At 35.6% G+C, this 18,388-nt stretch overlaps 1 protein-coding gene across 1 annotated transcript in view; it reads left to right on the top strand.

Moving 5' to 3' along the window:
- GBE1 (1,4-alpha-glucan branching enzyme 1) overlaps positions 1-18,388 on the top strand; it is a 320,203-nt gene that overhangs the window by 156,640 nt on the left and 145,175 nt on the right. Inside the window, exons 4-7 of the mRNA XM_049785497.1 lie at positions 6,483-6,608; positions 7,549-7,684; positions 9,387-9,477; positions 14,052-14,261. Of these exons, the coding sequence (XP_049641454.1) occupies positions 6,483-6,608; positions 7,549-7,684; positions 9,387-9,477; positions 14,052-14,261 (563 nt within the window). The remainder of the gene's footprint in view (positions 1-6,482; positions 6,609-7,548; positions 7,685-9,386; positions 9,478-14,051; positions 14,262-18,388) is intronic.

Below are 18,388 nucleotides of genomic sequence, written 5' to 3'. Positions count from 1 at the left end.
TAAAATATTGTGCTAGGATAATGAATACAAGCACACAGTTTTTTAACGTCTCTACTACACCATTTTTTAAAGTTTTTTAATGTTGTATACTTGAGTTTGAAATGACATTTTCTAGACAACATTTGATTTCAGATAGTTCAGTCAATTTGACTTATACACAAGGAGAGAGAACCTTTTATTCACTTTGTCATTTAATCTAAGAGTACTCTGATAGTGACTTGTTATAAATCAGAGACAATTCTCTCATTTACAAAAGTGCCCATTAATATTTATTTTACAGAATATTCCTATTTAGCAGTGCATCTAAAATATTTAAAGAGCAATCTATTATTCTCTTTAAAATGTTTATTGTTATTTGCATCATCATGGTCTTTTAAAGTGATTTTATAAGTTCTATTTTTTTTTTTTTTTTGGTTTTTGGGTCACACCTGGCAGCAGGTAACTCAGGTATTACTCCTGGCTCTATGCTCAGAAATCATTCCTGACAAGCTCCGGGGATCAAATGGGATGCCGGGGTTCGAACCACCATTCTGCATGCAAGGCAAATACCCTATCTCCATGCTATCTATCTGGCCTCTATAAGTTCTATTTTTAAGACTGGTTGTATTTATTATTGCATGCAAGTTATTCAACTGTAATAGTACAGGTACAAAAATGTATGTGGATTTTTTTAAAAGATCTATTTGCTAATTTGACTGTAATATTTCTTTTTCTTTCTTTTTTATTTTTGAGGAGGGAGGGAGTTGTTTTGTGGACACAGCTGGGAGTAGTGCTCAGAATTTACTGCTGGTTTTGCACTCAGGAATAATGGGATGATAGATGATGGCTGAACCCAGGTTGTTCGAAAGCAAGACAAGCACTTTACCTACTGTAATATTGCTCGAGCTTCTATTTTTCATATCTAAAGTGTACGAAAGTGAAAAAAATAATCCAACTTAATTGGAAAATAAAATCTATCAATTGATCAATAGCTAAGAATTTCAGTATTTTTTCTACTGCTAAAAATTTAAGATTTTGTGTGCATTTATTAGAGCATGATTATATGTGCATATGTGTAAAAATAAGTATAATGGAATTCTCTTTTTTTCCTCTCCATCTATCCCCACTCCTCTCCTCCCTTCTCCTTCCCTCCTGTCCCCTCCCCTTCTCTCCTCCCCATCCCTCCCCTCCTCTCCTCTCCTCTTCTCTACTCTCCCCTCATCTCCCCTCATCTCCTCTCCTCTCCTCTCCCCTCATCTCCTCTCCTCTCCCCTCCCCTCCTCTCCCCTCCCCTCCCCAATCTCCTCTCCTCTCCTCTCCTCTCCTCTCCTCTCCTCTCCTCTCCTCTCCTCTCCTCTCCTCTCCTCTCCTCTCCTCTCCTCTCCTCTCCTCTCCTCTCCTCTCCCCTCTTCTCCTCTCACTGTTCTTCTCTGTTCTCTTCTCCTCTCCCCCTTTTTCCTCTCCCCTCCTCTCTTCTCCACTCCCCTCTTCCCTTTTCTCCTCTCCTCTCCCCTCCCCTCCCCTCCCCTCTCCCCTCCCCTCCTCTCCCCTCCCCTCCCCTCCTCTCCTCTCCTCTCCTCTCCTCTCCTCTCCTCTCCTCTCCTCTCCTCTCCTCTCCTCTCCTCTCCTCTCCTCTCCTCTCACTGTTCTTCTCTGTTCTCCTCTCCTCTCCCCCTTTTTCCTCTCCTCTCCCCTCCTCTCATCTCCTCTCCTCTTTCCTTTTCTCCTCTTCCCTCCTCTCTTCTCCTCTCCCCTTTTTCCTCTCCCCTCCTCTCTTCTCCTCTCCTTTCTTCCCTTTTCTCCACTCCCCTCTTCCCCTCTCCTCTCCTCTCCCCTCCCCTCCCCTCCCCTCCCCTCCCCTCCTCTCCTCTCCTCTCCTCTCCTCTCCTCTCCTTCCTCTTCTTTTTCTTTCCTTTCTTTTCCTTCTTGTCTTCCTTTTTTTATGAGAACACCTATTTGTGCTCAGAACTCACTGGCTCAGAATCACTCCTAGCACTGATGAAGGGACAGTATGTGGTGCTAGGGATTGAATCACATCTGTACCATGGAAGGCAAGCACATTAACCTTGCACTATCTCCCTAGTCACAGAAATGGGAAAGAGTTTTGAAATCTGTAAAATAAAATTATGCAAATATTTTTTAACAATTAAACCTTACTCAGGCATTACTAATTTGTTTGCTGTTAAAAGTAGCTCTATGGGTTGGAGTGATAGCACAGTGGCTAGTGTATTTGCCTTACAAGTAATTGGCCTGTGTTCAATCCCCAGCACCCCCTATGTTTCCCAGTCCTGCCAGCCAGAACTTCTGAGCTTAGGGCCAGTAGTAACTCCTTTGTGCCACCAGTCATGACCCAAGAATTAAAAAAACAAAATTAGCTCTAAAATTAATACATATAGTTTAATATATTTGAAATATTTCTGTTTATCTCCACAGAATATACTTATATGATTATATGTGCTTAGTCACTAAGAATTATTTTATAAAAATGTTATAAAATGTTGCAATATTCAAATTTTATACTAGCTGTTAGTATAAGCTTTCTATTTAGTGGTATCGTTGTAGTTTTTTTATTACTAAGAATTAATATTGACAGAGATAAATTAAGTTACACTTTCTTTTCAAATAATATGTTATTTTTTATTATTTTTTTGATTCATAACTGGCTTAGCTCATGGCTTAATTCTGGTTCAGAGCTCAGGCATTAGTCATATTGGAATAGGGTGACTTAATGTGGTGCAGGGATTGAATCTGTGATTCTGTGTACAAGGCTATTGACTATCTTTACACCCCCTGCTCTAATTTGAGATGAAAAATTAAGTGATAAAAGTTTTAATTCATCTAATTTATTTGAATGAATGCAAACTTGAGAAAGCAGAAAGCCAGGGAATAATCTTCTCTCATATCAAACAAACAAGAAAAAACTATATGAGCAAAAATTTAATACTGAAAGCTTATAATGTCTATTCATTGCTATGCTTCTCATTAGATTTATTATAGTACTTTCAGTTAGTACAAGAGTTCTGGGGTAGGAAATCAAAAGCAAGTTGCTATCACACTATAGGCAAAATATTGATTATGAAAGTCAAAACTATTGTAGCAAAGTTACTTTCAAAATTCGGAGAGCTAAAGAAGACATAAATTAATTTACCTATTATGTACTGATCATAGAAAAATGTTCTAGATTTGGAGGAAGCTTTGCTTCCATATCACCCAGAGACTCATTTTATTATCCTTTTCCTGAGTAGGAGGAGCTGGTTATTAAAAGATTCCACCCTATGATAGCATAGTGATAATAAAAAAGGTCATTAGGAAAGAAACAGAAATTATGGAAAATGATTTTAAGTCATTCAAAAATTATCAACTGATCAATTATTAGGGGTAGAATTAAATGTTTTTTTTCAAGCATATAAGTGAACTTGCTATGACTTCCTGCATTTTGCTGATAACATGGATCTCCTCTGTTAGAAACACTAGTCATTTGCAGCATAGGAAACTGTAGATATTTTATATTAGCATTGACTCCCCTTTTCTTCCAGTTTTCTATAGGAGAGACTAAATGGTCCAACTAGATGTTAAATATACTGATCTTTTGCTTAACAGCTGAGGAATCTCCAGTGTGGGGATTACTCTTAAAACAAGCAATAGGCAAGTATGTTCTATTGTTCTTTAAGGAAGATGTTATCTTACTTTTTCAGAGTTTTTTGCTTCCATTAAAATCCCAAGAAATGGGTTTTGAATGGACCTTGTATCTGTAATGCATTAGGCAATTCTTTCTGGCATTCTTCTAAAACAGAAATGTGGGAAACCAGTGGGGGACCTTTTCTTTCCAACAGCTAGCACTCAGTAGCCTTTAGACATTTCTATGGGGTAAGAAGATCATACTGAAAACTGGAGCTCATTCTTTGCATGCAGGTGCCTAGATTTTATGCAAGTAGTATATGCTTCCTTGAGTACCAAGTCAGAAGTAGCCTTTAGCACTACCAGGTGAATCACCCAAACAACAAATGAAAGAACAAATATTTTTGTACAGCAAAAATTAAACAGAAATGGTTTATAATAATATGGCAATAACAGTCAGAATGAGGTGATTGCTTTATGTTTTTCAAATTTAAAATGCTCTCTGACAGCAGATACTTTCAAATAATCATTGCTTTATAATCATCCTTTAAAGTATTTGAAGGGTCATTTGTGAATCCGAGAAGAGATGGATGGATTAGGTAGAGTGCTGTTCATTGAAAAGTGACTAATAATATTTTATTTCCTTGTAGCATACTCTAAGTTGATGACTAGGAGGAGAGTTTTTTTTTTTCAGTGTATCATTGTACAATATACTGGAAATTCATAAGGATCATATCCTTGAGGGTAAAATATTCCTATTTCACATTGATCTATTTCTCGTTTTCATTCATAATAATTACCAGGATAATGACACTTGACAACTGGCTTCAATAAATTAGAGACATCAAGAAGGAGAAAAAAATGAATCTGTGTATACTTGCTGCATCTTTGCCCCATTCACTTGCCCTCTGCATCATTAATCATGCCTTTTCTTCTGAGGTGCCGAGAAGAATTGCTGTGGGAACCTGTTAAAAGCAAGAGTCATGTCAGAAGTTCTATAACTGAGCTTCTGGCTCAGTTACTTGGAGACTTTGAAACTTTTGACAATTCACTAATCTCATTTCATTCTTAGGCTATAAAGAGTTTGGGAATCAAGTCAGATATGATTATGAAAGTGCTTAATAAGCTTTAAAGTAATTACCTATTATTAATTACAAGAATTATGCATACTTGAACTATTTTCAACAAAATGACATTGCTAGGCTGAGATATAGTACAGAGGGTAAGGAAATTTCATACGTCCTGCTGACCCAGGTTCGATTCCCAACACTTTGAACCCACTAAGGGTTGACTATCCACAGAGCAGGAGCAAGCTGTGAATAGAACCGTGTGCGCCCCCCAAAAAAAAAGTGATTGAAAGGAGCGGGGTGATGGCGCAAGTGGCAAAGCCTCTGCCTTGTGTGCGCTATCCCAAGACGGACCGTGGTTCCTTCCCCTGGTGTCCCATATGATCCCCCAAGTCAGAAACGATTTCTGAGTGCATAGTCAGGTGTAACCCCTGAGCATCACCAGGTACGGCCAAAAAACTCAAATAAACAAAAAAGTGATTGAAAAATAATATTCTTTCAGTGTTGAAAGCATAATATGTTCTCAATATAAATCTATTGTTTTATTTTTATTTTAAACAGGTATACATTTTTTTAGAAAATCTGTAGTTTCAATCACTTGAAAATGGATTAACTTTGTATGTAAATTTGCTGATTATAGAAAAAATACTATATTTGATAATAAGTTTGAAATATTGGATCAAGAGAATGGGAAATAGTGTAGGGCTTAAGGTCCTTGACTTACTTGCATGTAGCCAAACATGATTCAGTCCTTGGAACCACCTATGTTGCCTCCTTGCTCATTGCCAGAATTACTCTGAGCACAAAGTTAGGAGTAGATCCTAAGTATTGCCAGATGATATTGCCTTTGCCCCTTTTTTTTCAGAAACACAAAATAAAATTTTAAATCTAACAAAAATGTATTTACATTTTTACTGTTATTTTTCATTGGGGGAAAATAGTGATTATGCTGTCAAATGCAGGCATGAATGATTTAAGTGCTATATGTTGACTTTTGATGGTAAGGATCAGAACAAAACATGGCCTCAGACCAAAACTCACTCTCTCACTGATGCACCCCACAACCAAAACTATTTATTTTATATGGTAAATCATTCTTGAAGTAAAATATAGAAAAAAGTTGATTAAGAATAAAGACTGGGGCCTGAGAGATTTCATGAAGGTAGGGCGTTTGACTTACATGAAGAAGGATGGTAGTTTGAATCCCGGCATCCCATATGGTCCCCCAAGCCTGCCGGGAGTGATTTCTGAGCGTAGAGCTAGGAGTCAGCCCTGAGCTCTTCCAGGTGTGATTCCCCCCAAAAAAGAGAATAAAGACTGTTTTCAAGTGAGTATGTAGTAAATCTTGTTTGTGTGTATGCATTTTACATATCCGTACAAACCTGTTTTTCTCCTGTTGTTTCTTGACAGAGTTAACTTCAAGCTCTGGAAAAAGATGGCAATAAGATTCAATTATAATTGGTATAATATATTGTTTTCTTCAGTTGGTTGAGTTATTAATAGTAGTTTCTAAATAGTTTTGTCATTTTACTTTTGTATATTTATTTTAATCCACCACTCCATTGACTGACAGTGATGGAAATGGCAAGATAAATAGACACTAGTCAGTGTAGAAGTGCTGATTCTTTACAATATAAATAGAGAAATAAGACTCATAGATTGTTGACATCTTTAGGATAATATGTCTATTCAGTAGTGTAGATTTTAAGATCTATTCTTCCTTTTTTTTTGTAGCAATGTTCTCAAACATGTAGGTAATAGCTTATGGTTTTTTTTTTATCATATCTTAAAGCTATAGTATCTCATCCTCTTTTTTAGGTAGTCATCAGGAGTAAAAGTGGAGAGATCTTGTATCGAATTTCACCATGGGCAAAGTATGTGGCTCGTGAAGGTGATAATGTGAATTATGATTGGATACACTGGGATCCAGAACACTCTTATAAGGTGAGAACAATAAATCTTTAAATAAATGCATGTTCCAATATCTCAAGGAAATTAAGTTTTACTGTTACAACTTTTGGTACTCTTTTCACCACCTGTTATTCACAGAGTTGTGTGCCTGTCATTCTATTCATTTATAGGTGTATGGTATATATTCTCAGTGAGCACTGAAAGTGAGCTTTTGTTTCATCATCTGTTTCTGAGACTTTTGGGAAAACAAGAATAATGAATATACACATTCATGCAGAATATTTAATATTTTTAAAGCACATGTGTGATAAGTTGTTTTCAGTGCTGTAATGTGTTCACTGTGAGGGGTTTAAAACAAATTCACTGTCACTAAGAACAAAGACTAAGGAAGATAACTTATGACTATATCATATTGGGTCATTTTAAGGTTATCTTATTTACAAGAATAATACTTTCTTTGAATATTTTTTGTCATTTGAATTTTGGAAGTTGCTGACAAATGCTTCCTATTTAATAATTATGTATGCATTTAATGGCTCTTGTATTTTCTCCAAATATATCATTTTTTTGTTTTGTTTTGTTTTGTTTTTGGCCCACACCCAGTGATGCTCAGGGCTTACTCTTGGCTATATGCTCAGAAATTGCTCCTTGTTCTCGAGACCATAGTTCCTTCCTGGGTCTGCCATGTGCAAGGCAAATTCCCTTTCACTGTGCTAGCACTCCTGCCCCTCCAAATATATCTTTATATAAAGGAGTAAGGCATGTACATTCCATGATTGTTCTTTTAAAATAGATGTTAGCATGAGCTCAAGAATTCTTTTAAAATAATTTATGGTGGTAGCCAGTCACTTTTATATTTAAAAAATATTTAGAAAGATTTGTCTGAATTCACTACCTTCTTTAACATAAATAATTAGTTAATTTCTTATCTGAATTTCTGGTATAAATTTTTATATAATTTTGTATTCTGCAGTTTAAGCATTTTAGACCAGCAAAGCCAAGAAGTCTGAGAATTTATGAATCTCATGTGGGAATTTCTTCCTATGAAGGAAAAATAGCTTCTTATAAACATTTTACATGCAATGTACTACCAAGAATCAAAGACCTTGGTAAGTAATAACTGTGATTTTTATTCAGATAAAATTTTAATGAGACTGTTCTCTTATTAGAAAAGCTAATTACAAGTGTCTTTTTTGTGTTAAGAGATTAAATATGTAATAGAAATACATTTTATTTTAGGTTTCTCAAATTGCCCTCTATTAGTGATAGCATAGAACAGAGAAATGGAGTAAGATAGAGCATAAGAATTCAAGATATTATTCCAGTTTCAATTTTAAATAATGGGAACTGATGACTTCCATAACCATAGATAAATATGTAAGCATAATTACTTTTCTACAGGAGAGAAATTATATCAGCATAGTGGTCATTGATTATAGCCTGCTCATTTTAGTCTGTTAGAAGAAAAATTCTTACATTGGTAAGGTGACCTAAACTCATTTTATGTCAGTTGTTTTATACTTAGTTTCTGTGTGGAAGACTTATTTGACTATTTATAGTTTATATTCTTTGTGAGGTCTTTTGTTCATGATATTTGGATCCTGGGTTTTAGCAGGACCAACCAGGAAAAGTGAATAGTATATATCAAACAATTAAATTTATATGCTTTAGAAAGTATAATTTTTCCATTTAGATAATGCATTTTAAAATCATTTTATCTTATATAATACAATCTCCAAAAATGAAGCAATAAGTTAATAAACATTAAATTCTAGTCATATTGTGTACTTCCTGTTCTGACGAGGGGAAAGAGTAACAATTTGTAGTTAAAGTCTTTAGTTATATATAGGTTTTGCTTGCCTGTGATGGTGAGGTCAGGTTTCAGATATTAAAATTGCCTATATGAAGAGTTTCATGCTATCATATGTAGTATGTTATGTACAATGGTTATATTTTGGGTGCTGAACCGATAATATAGCAGGTAGGTCACTGGCCTTGTATGTGGCTAATACGATTTTGATTCCTATTACATATTCATATTACATATTCCCTAGCATCACCAAGAGCAATTCCTGAGTATGAAAACAGGAATAAACCCTGATCATTGTTGGGTATCACAACAAAAACAACAATTGAAGATAAATAGAATGTTTTGATTTGAAAATTTTTTTTTGTTTGTTTTTTGGGTCACACCCGGTGATGCTCAGGAGTTATTCCTGGCTATGTGCTCAGAAATTGCTCCTGGCTTGGGGGGATCATATGGGATTTGGGGGATTAAACCACAGTCCATCCTAGGTCAGCACATGCAAGACAAACACCCTACTGCTCGCGCCACCGCTCTGGCTTCTGATTTGAAATATCTTATAGTTTTATGTGCTAATACATTTTTATGGCCCAGTTTATATAGAATATTTGGCAGAAAAGATATTTTCTCATTGTGTTTGAAATTTCTAGACCAGAACTCTGAACTGATGAATAAATTAGTCTAGCAATGATTAATGGCAAACTAAATTTTATAACATAGATTTCCATCTTCAATATTCTGGTGAAATTAGGATATATTTGCATATAATTTATTACTTATGAATATAAAGACATAAAATATATTTTTAAATAGCCAGAATAAACTCAAGATCTATCAATTTTGTGTTTGCTTAAAAATGTTGAAGTAATAGAAATTTTCAAAATCATTAAACCTCCTAGATTATATGCAAAATGAAATGACTTTCAAGATAGAATTCTGTGTTTGTATATTTCTTATTACTTTCGGTGAATGTGACTTTAATTCCTATTTTTCCTTTGCTTACATAGGTTATAACTGCATTCAAATGATGGCGATCATGGAACATGCTTACTATGCTAGCTTTGGTTACCAAATCACAAGCTTCTTTGCAGCTTCTAGGTAAAATAAAATGCTTATTCTATCCAGTCTTAATAAAGGAAAACATTTTTTAAATACTAAATGAATTTTTCATGTACCTCCCATGTTTTTGTATGTTTTGGTATATGGACCATACCCTGCAGTGTTCAGTTTACTCCTTCCTTACTCGCCATTGAGGGAGGGGTGGGGAGCCATCTGGTGGGGCTATAGGGACCATGTGATGTTTTGTAAATTGAACCCAGGTTGACCATGTGCAAGGCATATGCTATACTCTGTATCATCATTCCAAAACTTTGGTGTTGTTTCATGATCTATTTTAGAATTAAAAGAATGTGAACTGTTTCTTTTGTTTGTTGGTTTTAGTTTTGGGGCAACCTCCAGCATCGTACCAGGCATATATCTGGCTCTGGTTCAGGAGTGATTTCTTAATTGTCACAGATTTTTGTGTAAAAGGGGAATGAACTCATATTAACCACATACAAGTTGAGCAACCTACTGATTGAACTATCTTTTTTTGGTCCTGGACAGTTTCTTTTACTGAAATCTTAGTTCTATTTCCATCAGAATTTGACTCTGGCTCTCATTTAATATTTTTTTTTGTGAAAACAATTTTATGAAGAATATACAGTTATTTGCTGAAATTATTATGTACTAGGGGTCCAAAGTTTTGTTTAAAAAGTAATCACATCGTTGTCAGAGCTCACATTCTTTTCTAGATGTAGATTAACTTTTATAGGAAGTCTACTGAGCTGTAGGTCATAATTACCAACTTAAGGACTAACCTGTCCTTACTAAAATTCAAAGAATAGATTTTCTACATAGAAGGACACTCATAGGACTTTTGCATCTTAAGAAATGCTGACCCAAATTGACCACAAGTTGAACAAGCTCAATATTGTCATTGCTTCTAGGAGCTTACTGTGTGGTATCATTTAGATATTAATTTCATAACTATAAATTTCACAGTGAAAAATATATATACATACATATAAACATATATATAACTCATTAAGTTTTCTATACTACCTTAAAATTATTCTCATTGCCAAAAATGTGTTATCAAGATTACTTTTACATTGTCAAGTTCAGTCAGGAGTGCTCAGTATGCTTAAATTGTCAGAATATTTTTTGGAAACATTTGGTCACTCTCAATTTTTTGCAACATATTTTTTCCCTTGGTTTTCAAAACATTATGCCTGTCTGATGTTTTTCTCCACATCTCTTATTGCATCTTCTTTATTACCTTTGCTCCATCTCATTTCTAAAACTGGACTCTCCCTGTGTATAATCCTTGTATTCACTTTCTTTTCTATTTATAAAAATCTTGATTATTTCACTAAGTTTTCTTCTTTCTTAAGGATTAAAAATGATTTGCACACAACTTTCAAATTTAATGCCCCAAATATAATGTTTACTTTGATTGTGAGCTACAAAGTATATTTATTGGCATTGGAATATTTAAAGTATATCTCAATGTAATGAGATCTTAATGTATCTTAATGTAAACAGATTTTATTTCTTGATCTTATTTTCCTTTCTCTCTTACATGTCACTTTCCCTTATTCAGTAATTGACTATTCTTTGAATTCATTTAAGCCCCAACACTTTGAATTATACTTGTCTCACTGTCCTTTCCTGTAATCCAACTATCATAAAATCTAGCCCCTATGACTTCAGAAGTGTTCAAGTCTGGCTAAATGCCACCCTGGCTGAGTTGTTATTATCTCATCATTAATAATTTTTAAAAATGTTAATAGCTTTTTACTGATCACTTTATATTCTTTTTCCTTCTATAACATATCTAAATTTCTTTCTTACACACATACACACATGTCTACACAGTAGCTGAAGTAAACATTTAAAATTAAAATAATATGCCATTTTTTTGGATCATATTCTTCTAATGGTCCTCTATGAAGTTAGAACAAATATGAAAAACTTTCTTTCGGTCTGTAATACCTTACATATTGTTACCCCTCCCCAAAGCCAAAATCTAATCTTACCTGGATGGTCAGACCCTCCCACAGCTGGGAGAGGTCTGTGGTTGGTAATTAAAGTGGCCTGAAGGAGGGTTGAGAGAGAGACTAAGTAAGAAAGAGAGCAGCAGCAGGTAGAGAGATAGCATGGAGGAAGGGCTTATGCCTTGCATGCAGAATGATGGTGGTTCGAATCCCAGCATCCCGTACAGTTTCCTGAGCCTGCGAGGAGCAATTTCTGAGTGTAAAACCAGGAGTAACCCCTGAGCATTGTCAGGTATAACCCCCCAAAAAAAATGGAGAAGAGAAACAGGTTGGATGCAGAGAGGCTGGTTAGCTTAGAAGCCATGTGAGATATGCACATGGCGGTTAGCTTGTAATAAAACTCGATGAGTCCTGAAACTTCATCTGACTGCTGTGGATCATTTCCTTGCCATTATCTTCATACCTACAGACCCACCAGGCTGTAGGGGCTGCAGGTGCCAGGCGTGGCCAAGAAAGGCCTCACCATCCATCTACTCCCTGCACACCTAAGATTTATTAATTAAAAATTAATACAATACATATATCTGGCTCACACTCTGGGTTTAGCTCTTTCTTCATTTTCCACTCTAACTAATCTAACCTCTTCGTTGTATCTTTAGTGTCCCCAGCTCATATCTGTCTGTAGTACCTCTTTTTTCCTGAAACTTCTTCCTCTTATTTATATGTCTTTTCTTATTACTTTTTGGTCTTTGCTAAAACTTTTGCCAATGCCTGCCTGAAATATCAAGCCTTCACTTCTCAACAGTGGCTTTTCTTCTTTTTTTATGTATGAATCTATCTATTGATTGATTGATTGATTGATTGGGGGCCACATCCAGTTGCACTTGGGATACTCATGGCTCTACACTCAGAAATCACTCTTGGTTGGGCCGGGGCTGTGGCGCTAGAGATAAGGTGTCTGCCTTGCCATGGCTACTCTAGAACGGACCGTGGTTTGATCCCCCGGCGCCCCATATGGTCCCCCAAGCCAGGAGTGACTTCTACGCGCATAGGGAGGAGTTACCCCTGAGCATTACTGGGTGTGGCCCAAAAACAAAAAACAAAAAAACAAACAAAAAATAAAGAAATCACTCTTGGTCGTCTCAGAGGACTATATTGGAATTCTGGGGATCAAACCCGGGTGAGCCACAAGCAAGGCAAATGCCCTACCCACTGTGCTATCGCTCATATCTTCATTTTTAAAAAAGAGAAATTATAGCTTCTGACAGTCTATATAATTTCCTTAATGCTGCCTGCCAACTAGAATGTAAATTACATAAGGGCAACACTATTTACTTTGTTCAACATCCCTTGTAAAAAAATCTTTAGCTGAATGAATCAGTGAATAGATGTATGCTTTGTTCATTTTCTGAACATTCTGTTCAATGAGATGAATGCATGATTAGGTGCCTAACATAAGGAATCAAAGGGTTAGTAGGTCATAAACTGGAGATCCCAGATTAGGCAGTGCACTTAATTATAATAAAATGAACTTCACCCACTTCAAACAGTGGGAATGCAAGTATAATTTTAAGCAAAAACTGATATGACCATGCTGTAATATTTACAAGTTCTAGCTGTCCAATTATCTGTATTGAAAGATCTGCAATATACTAAGCAGTGCACTATATCCTGGAAAACTAACAAACAAATAAACAGAACAAAACCAGACCTTCACAGTTCCACCCTGCAAGAACTTTGTGTCTAATGAGGCTGAGACTCAAAGTAAAACAGTTAATAAGGGTGACACTTTAAAGAACAGATTCAATGCTATAGAAGGCTGAAATATTACAATTTTACTTAAGAAAACAAGAACTCCTTAAAGTTCTTTTTGTTCTTTTGTTCCTACTGACTAGTAAAACTTATTTTACCAAACAAATATGTATGTCAGCTACCCATGTTTTCCTTTTGGACAAAAACAAGCAAAATGACAGACTGGAGAAATAGTACAGCGATTGGTTATTTGCATTGAATGTGACCGGGGTTCAATCCTCTGCAAACACAAACTCCAAATTTCTCCAAGTAGTGATTGCTCAGTTCAGAGTTAGGTGTGAGTCCTGTATGGGTGAACTTCATACAAATCCCAAAGAAAAAGACATGACAGTTTTTTTTTTCTTGGCTTTTTCTGCTAGAGGGCTTGTGTCGGAGTTGCTAATAAGAACAGGATATGGTCTGACTAAAGGTACTAAGTACACTGGAATTATCTTTAAGAAACTCAGTGTGAAATATTATCTCTGAAAGAGGCTGCTGAGTATTAGAATGATCCATTTCAAAAACTAGTTAGTGTTGAGATAGAAATTAGAATCTCAGAAATAGAATTTTACTGTTTACATGCTCTAAATGTAAATTTTTGATGAGATATAAGTTTGAATTTAGTTGTTTGATTTAAATTATTTTTAAAATGCAATTAAGTATGCTTAATAATAAATATTAAGGAGGTTTACCTGTGTCTAATTATACTATGCTAATATTTGCATATTTAAAATATTTAAAGAGTCCAGACTGTGCTTATAAAGTAATGATACTTTGATGATAGGCTTTCTGCTTTATCATTGGTATAACTGTGCTTTCAGCTGTGTTTTTCTTTACTCTCAGCCGTTATGGAACTCCTGAAGAACTAAAAGAACTTGTTGACACAGCCCACTCAATGGGTATTATAGTCCTCTTAGATGTGGTACACAGTCATGCTTCCAAAAATTCAGAGGATGGATTGAATATGTTTGATGGAACAGATTCCTGTTATTTTCATTCTGGACCTAGAGGGAATCATGATCTTTGGGATAGCAGATTATTTGCCTACTCCAGGTAGGTACATAAAATAGAGAAATTGCTATAGTCTTTTTGTTAGAAATTAATCTTTTATATGTCCAATACTATTTAGACATCATAATTTATAAAACTATTAATCATTGTGCTTTTAGTATTTTTCTTATATTTATTTGTTTGTTTTTTTCTTTTGGGCACACTCAGTGGCACTCATATGTTACTTCCTGCTATGAGCTCTGATGTTACTTCTGCCAGGCTCTGGAGATCATATGTGATATGTGTATATGATCCCATATGGAGATTGAACCCAGGCTGGCAAAGTGCAAGGCAAATGCTCTACCTGCTGTGCTATCATTCAGGCCCGATGATAAAATGTTTTAGTACTACACTCACCACCAGAGTGTTAGCATCTGTCAGCCAATGTATCAAGGCCTCCTTTTGCCATTAGCACCTTGGCAGTCTCATTTTCTTACTTTCAGGTTTTGTTGTTACTCAATTTCCTTAGTCAATTTCTTTATGTTCAGTTTATGAGAGAAATCATGTGTCCCTCTCCTGATGGACTTCATTAAACGTGCTAACTGTCCCATTCCATTTATATGAAAGTTAATGTCATAATCTCAAATTTTCTTAGTGGAATAACATTCTAAAAAAATGGGATATTTACTCAACTATAAGAGAAGATAAATGATGGGGCTAGTGGTGCCGGAGAGATAGCATGGAGATAAGGCATTTGCCTTTCATGCAGAAGGTCAGTGGTTCAAATACTGGCGTCCCATATGGTCCCCTGATCCTGCCAGGAGCGATTTCTGAGCATGGAGCTAGGAGTAACCCATAAGTTTTGCCGGGTGTGACCTGCCCCCCCCCAATAAAAAATGATGGGACTGAAGAGATAGCATGGAGATAAGGCGTTTGCCTTGCATGCAGAAGGACGGTAGGTAGTTTGAATCCCAGTATCCCATATGCTCCCCTGAGCTTGCCAGGAGCGATTTCTGAGCATAGAGCCAGGAGTAACCCCTGAGTGCTGCCGGGTGTAACCCCTGAGTGCTGCCGGGTGTGGCTCAAAAATGAGAGAGAGAGAGAGAGAGAGAGAGAGAGAGAGAGAGAGAGAGAGAGAGAGAGAGAGAGAGAGAGAGAGAGAGAGAGAGAGAGAGAGAGGAGAGAGAGAGAGAGAGAGAGGAGAGAGGAGAGAGAGAGAGAGAGAGGAGAGATAAATGACTTTGAAAAAATTTACTAAATTTATTTTATGCATATTCTCAATGTTAATTCATTTTTTAATTTTAAAATTGTGATGAAAAACGTTTAGTATACAATTTACTTTTTTCTATAGCATAGAACTTCAGTTATAAGCCTTATGTTATTTAAGTATGTGGGAGATAGCTCACAACTGTGGTGTAAATGTCTGACATTATTCTTAACAACCGCTCTCTACTTGAGACAACATGGTAATGAAACATTTATTATATTTGTAAGACCCTGATTTTGATCCCTGTAACCAAATTCCAAAGAAATAAAATAGTGTATAAGAAAATCATAAGTCCATTTTTAGAATAGATTTGAAAATTTTTAACAAGATTTCTGAATGTAATATCATGCACAAGCATATATACCTTAAAAAGAGTCCATATAGGAATACACTTCAGTAGGTACACTAGTAAAATAAATAGTTATAATTTTAAACACAAATTAGGTGACATTTATATAAAACAACTGTTTGGCTTCACTCATTTTTGTTGGTCATACTTAATTTTATGTTTGATATCCATGTAAGAATCAATCATGTCATATGATTGCCAGATTAAACTGTAATATAAAAGACTTAAAGGTGGAACTTCTGGCCAGGTTCCAGGCCAGCTGTAGCTTCATTCTGGTTAAATAGACTAGTCATTTATCCTCAGCTTTTATCTTATGAAATAAAATGGTTTGGGGACTAATATCTTTCTCTCTGTAAAGGCATTTTGTATTTACTTCACTTTTTTTAGCATTATATTTTACAGTATGAATTCATAACTAGGGAAAAAGTATTGAACTGGTGCTAATTCTGTAATATAACTCTACTAATTGCATTATTGATTAAATCTTATAAAATTACCTTGTGGATAGGAATACAGTTTGTTGAACTCTGGCATAAATTTGGATGAATAATGTGGACTCTATCTTTAGTTATTCTTTATGAAGAAAATATGCTAAACAGCTAATGTTTTCTGCTATCAAAAATTCTCATTAGAACCAACTACCCTAAAAAGAAGCATACTGAATGGGTAAAGTTTATATTTTTTTCTTTGCTGCAGAATATTAGTTTCAATTTTATTTTTATAAAATGCAGTATTTTTATTTATTTATCTACCAAGTTCAAAGATACCAACTTTTTAATGAAAAGGAGTTGTACATCATTGCTTTCGAAAATATTTTTTACAGATTCAGTTAAATTTATATTTAATACTTATTTTTTTATTATTACTTGTTAAGTGTTTTAGGTGCTTCCTTGACTTTTTTTTTTTGTTCTTGGGCCACACCCAGTGACACTCAGGGGTTTACTCCTGGCTATGCACTCAGAAATCGCTCCTGGCTTGGAGGACCATATGGGATGGTGGGGAATCAAATCGTGGTCCATCTTAGACTAGCGCAAGCAAGGCCTTACCGCTTGAGCCAAATTCCTTGATATTTTTTATCTCATTATTTTGTGATCACCTCTTAATGTCTTTACTATGCATGATTAGTCCCTTTTAAATATAATTTTATTTGATATTTATTTAGGGACTTGGGTCTTATCTCACTGGGAAGAGCATGTCTCTAGCACTGTATGACACCTTACTTCCTCTGCTCTGGTGGTCCAAAGCATGATTAGGTCAAAACTTATAGAAAAATATTTCTTATATTCCACATATTCTTCTGTTTGACCATGTCTAAACTTTCCAAGTTTTTTGTGTTTTACATAAGTTTATATATTGCTTATGATATCATTAATTAGTAGAAACTCCTTTAAAGCCCAGTTTATAACAGATGTTTAACAAAACATACTTTAATGTATATTTTTAATTATGAGATTCTAAAGAGTCTAGAAGTAGGAGAGATAGTATAATATATAAAGTCCTTACCTTGCACACAGCCCATCTGGGTTTGATCCCTGGTATCTAATATGGTCCCCCAACCATTTTCAATAGCATCCTTGAGTACAGAACCAGGCATAAACCCTTAGCATCACCTGATATGGCTTCCTTCTAAAAACTATTGCTTCCAATTATTTTTAAAACACTCTGTGTACTTTGCAAAATTTAATAGAGTTAATATTTAATTAATAAGATTTTATATAGGTTTAGTGAAATTTAATGAGTTTAAATTTTATATTTTCTGTCCATTGGTTATAAATTTTGTGTTACAGCATTGGTTTGGTATAATGCTTTTGTAGTAAGTGTTCATGAGTAATCTTCTGTCCTACTCTTTGGGGTTATCTATCATTGCTCTTAAAACTACCTCAATATTTAGTCACAATATTTAGACAACAATATTTTGTTCTTGATCATGCAGTTTGGCAGTGCTCAACCAGGGCACACAAATTCAATATTTTGATAGTTGAGTGGTTAATACAGATTAGAGAGAACATCCATTTTCAAACTGGTTTATTCATATAACTATTTCTTTGATTCAGGAATCTCCGCAAAGGTGCTAAGGCCTTCGTTGTGCTCTTGGTAGTTTACTTTGTGTTCTCAAGCTTTCTTGCAAAAGAGAGGGTCCTTAAATACAGAGATGCTGACCATTATTCTTATGCTGTGAGTCTGGAAACTATCATATTGCAAGCTATTGATCAAAACATAAAAACTATTGATGAAAACAAAAAGTTCTAGACAAAGAGACAGGGCCATCTCCTGTGGAAAAGTGTTAAGAATTTCAGAGCTAGCTACCAGCACCTGTTTAGGCAGGCCTCTGCCATGCCAGATGCCTTCTCAACCAGGCCTAGAGGGGGTGCAGAACTTGGGTGACCCCAGCACCCCTCTACCACCTTGTTCCATATCTCCAGGGCTTCCCCGGGTCACATACCTGGGCAAGCCAGCGAGGTGGGTCCTTTGGTGGAGCGTGAAGGTTGCCCTAAGCTTTATCTCATTCCCCACTCGGCTCCTTAGGAAGGGTCTGGGTGGGGGCCCTGAACTTCCGGCCTCCCAGCTTGCTGA

The sequence above is a fragment of the Suncus etruscus genome, chromosome 13, assembly GCF_024139225.1.
Source record: "Suncus etruscus isolate mSunEtr1 chromosome 13, mSunEtr1.pri.cur, whole genome shotgun sequence".
Lineage (NCBI taxonomy): Eukaryota > Metazoa > Chordata > Mammalia > Eulipotyphla > Soricidae > Suncus > Suncus etruscus.
This window is presented reverse-complemented; position numbering and strand designations above follow the sequence as displayed.